This window comes from Otolemur garnettii, unplaced genomic scaffold (genome assembly GCF_000181295.1).
Source record: "Otolemur garnettii isolate 467f Iridium unplaced genomic scaffold, OtoGar3 scaffold00194, whole genome shotgun sequence".
In the NCBI taxonomy this organism is placed as follows: domain Eukaryota; kingdom Metazoa; phylum Chordata; class Mammalia; order Primates; family Galagidae; genus Otolemur; species Otolemur garnettii.
In genome coordinates, this window is record NW_003852589.1 from 1,056,845 (window position 1) to 1,059,378 (window position 2,534).

General features: G+C 46.4%; 1 protein-coding gene across 1 annotated transcript in view; it reads left to right on the forward strand.

Moving 5' to 3' along the window:
- The window catches only part of FAM189A1 (family with sequence similarity 189 member A1), a 495,321-nt gene that overhangs the window by 417,747 nt on the left and 75,040 nt on the right, over nucleotides 1–2,534 (forward strand). Inside the window, exon 5 of the mRNA XM_012812192.2 lies at nucleotides 906–1,040. Within this exon, the coding sequence (XP_012667646.2) occupies nucleotides 906–1,040 (135 nt within the window). The remainder of the gene's footprint in view (nucleotides 1–905; nucleotides 1,041–2,534) is intronic.

The window sequence follows — 2,534 nt, forward strand, 5'->3', positions numbered from 1 at the left end:
TGGTGTTACATTGAATTAAATTGTATAGATTTTACAAGTTTTCTTGTTTAGTAATTTCATATCTAGGACTTGTTCTTTATTTATTTTTAGAGACAGGGTCTGGCTATGTTGCCCAGGCTGGTCTCAGACTCCTGGGCTCTGGCAGTCTCCTGCCTCTGCCTCCAGTGACAGCATATTCCTGTGGTATAATATGAACAGCAATGACCATGGCAGCTCCCACACTTTTAAACCTCCTTTCCTCTCAAGCACTGGTAACTCTGTGCTCTCCCCTATCATTGAGATTCTCATGATCTCTCATTGTCTAATGCTCCTTTTTGAAATACTTGAATGCGTTTCTTTCCATAGTTTTTAATTTTCCAAGCCATTTTTATTTATTTGGCTTTTATTGAACACCTGTAACCTATCAGCCTTATCAACGTTGTGATAAGACGTAGTTGTAGCTGGGTAAAGTAAGTGTCCAGTAGCAGTGGGGAGGGGAAAACGAGACGAAGCCCCCGGGTGGGGCTAGAGTTGGGTTTTGATGGATGAGAAGCAGTTTCACAGACCATGAACTGAGAGGACAGGAAATTTCTGAGCACGGAGGGAGAACGAACTGAGGCGTGGAGCTATTAACATGTCTCTGTACATAAATCAACTTATTTCCGATAACTTGCACCTTCGGTTTGTTCCAATGTACTTTTGCTTTTTCATTCCTTGCTTTTGAAGTAGGAATTTGAAGTAATTGCTGACAGTGTTCTTCATGGCCTGGGTCAGTGCAAATCATTTTTGCTTCATTATTTAAAGATAAACTGGAGCTGGGCACTTTGAACTGAGCCAGCTTCTCGTGTTCTTAACCGTGTGATTCACGCGTGCCTGCCAGGGCCGAATGTCCTGTTAACGGTGAGGTCTGTCTGTGTTCTGTCTAGATTAAGTTTGACAGTGTGGAGGTGTGTGTCTGCTGTGAGCTGCAGCACCAGTCGACCGGCTGCAGCAACCTCGGGGAGACGCTGAAGCTGAACCCACTGCAGGAGAGCTGCAACGCTGTGAGGCTGACCTTGAAGGTGACCCCGGCACTCACATGCATGCCTTCACCCCATGCCTGACGCCCGCCGTTAGGAAGACTTATTAGCATGCACATTCCTTTTGGCTCTTAATTCCTGGAGGTAGTTTCATAGAAGAGGAAGTATCTTTCTGAAGAAGGTTTTAAAGGATTATAGATTTTCATTTTGAACTGTGTTACTTTCTGGCTCTTCTTTCTTATTTTTACCTTTTCTTTGTCCGACCTCTAACATACATAAAGGAGGAGATGAAGGGTTGGAAGAGGTCTTTACCAAAGGAGATGTGATGCATTTGATTGCTTTTCTAACATTTTTGGCTGTTACACCACCAGGGAACAGACGCATATTTATTTTACCTTTTTAAAGATATGGGAAAAAGTTTTACAGCCTTCCCGTGACAGTCTATTCTCATGGATAGCATCTGATCTTAAAAAAAAAAAATGACATGAGAAAATTGTTTATTTTATTTTTCTTGTCCTTCCTACAAGTGTTTTTTTATTCTTAAACCCCAAAATTGGCTGCTTAAAAATACATATATTTAAGGATAGTGAGCCCAGTTCTCCTTCCCTTGAATGAAACTGTGTAAGAACTTTTGGAAAGATATATAACGGTCAAAGGAACTATTGGTTGGTGGTAAAATTGCATTTGCACCATGCAGGGAGCTCTAGCACGCGTCTGGAAACATGGTATGGAGGAGACTGGAGGCTACAGAGAGCCACCGTGAACCTGGGGAGAAGGGAGGGAAATACTGCACTCTGGGGTCGAGGGCCTGTGGTCAGTGTCCCATGGGTGGGCACCTGATCTACAGGGCAGGCCGGTCCTGGGTCCTCGGCTCCTGTGGAGAAACGGTCCCAATTGAGAGATCTGAGCAGCCCTCCAGAGTGACAGACCCATCCCTGCCACACTCAGGCCCATCTATCAGGCTACTAGGCATTTCTTGCTGCCATACGTTACACACGACCACATTTCTACCTCACGGTATCCTGGGGCCCATTCAAGATCATTGCCTAAAGTCTGCCGTGGCCTTTCATCGCCCTCCTGGGAGGAGACATGGGCAGCTGTCACTGACTCTGAGACCTCATTTTGACAACACCTAAATCACCTCTTCAACCCTGGCTCGTTTTCCTCCTGTATTTACCAAACATAGCAATGCAGTAGGGACCCATCATTACAGTGAAGTCCCCTGCCCTGCCCCAGAGAGCTGACAAACACCCAGAAGAACCCAGAGGCCACGTGAGTGGGCACAGTGAGGCCTGTAAGTCACCTCCCACTGCCCGGCTGGTGGGTTGGTGTACTCGGCCTGTTCCACAAAGGCCTCGGAGTTCTCCTTGATACCTCTGCTCAGCGGAACACAGAACCCCATGTTCGTGACCTCCAGCTCCTGAGGAGCGGACTGTGGCTGGAAAGATAATGCTGGTGTTGGAAAACAGCAGCATTATCTCTGAGAATGTGGACTCAGGCCTAAGGTTAGCTGGAGACCTTGCAGCCTCACCTGCA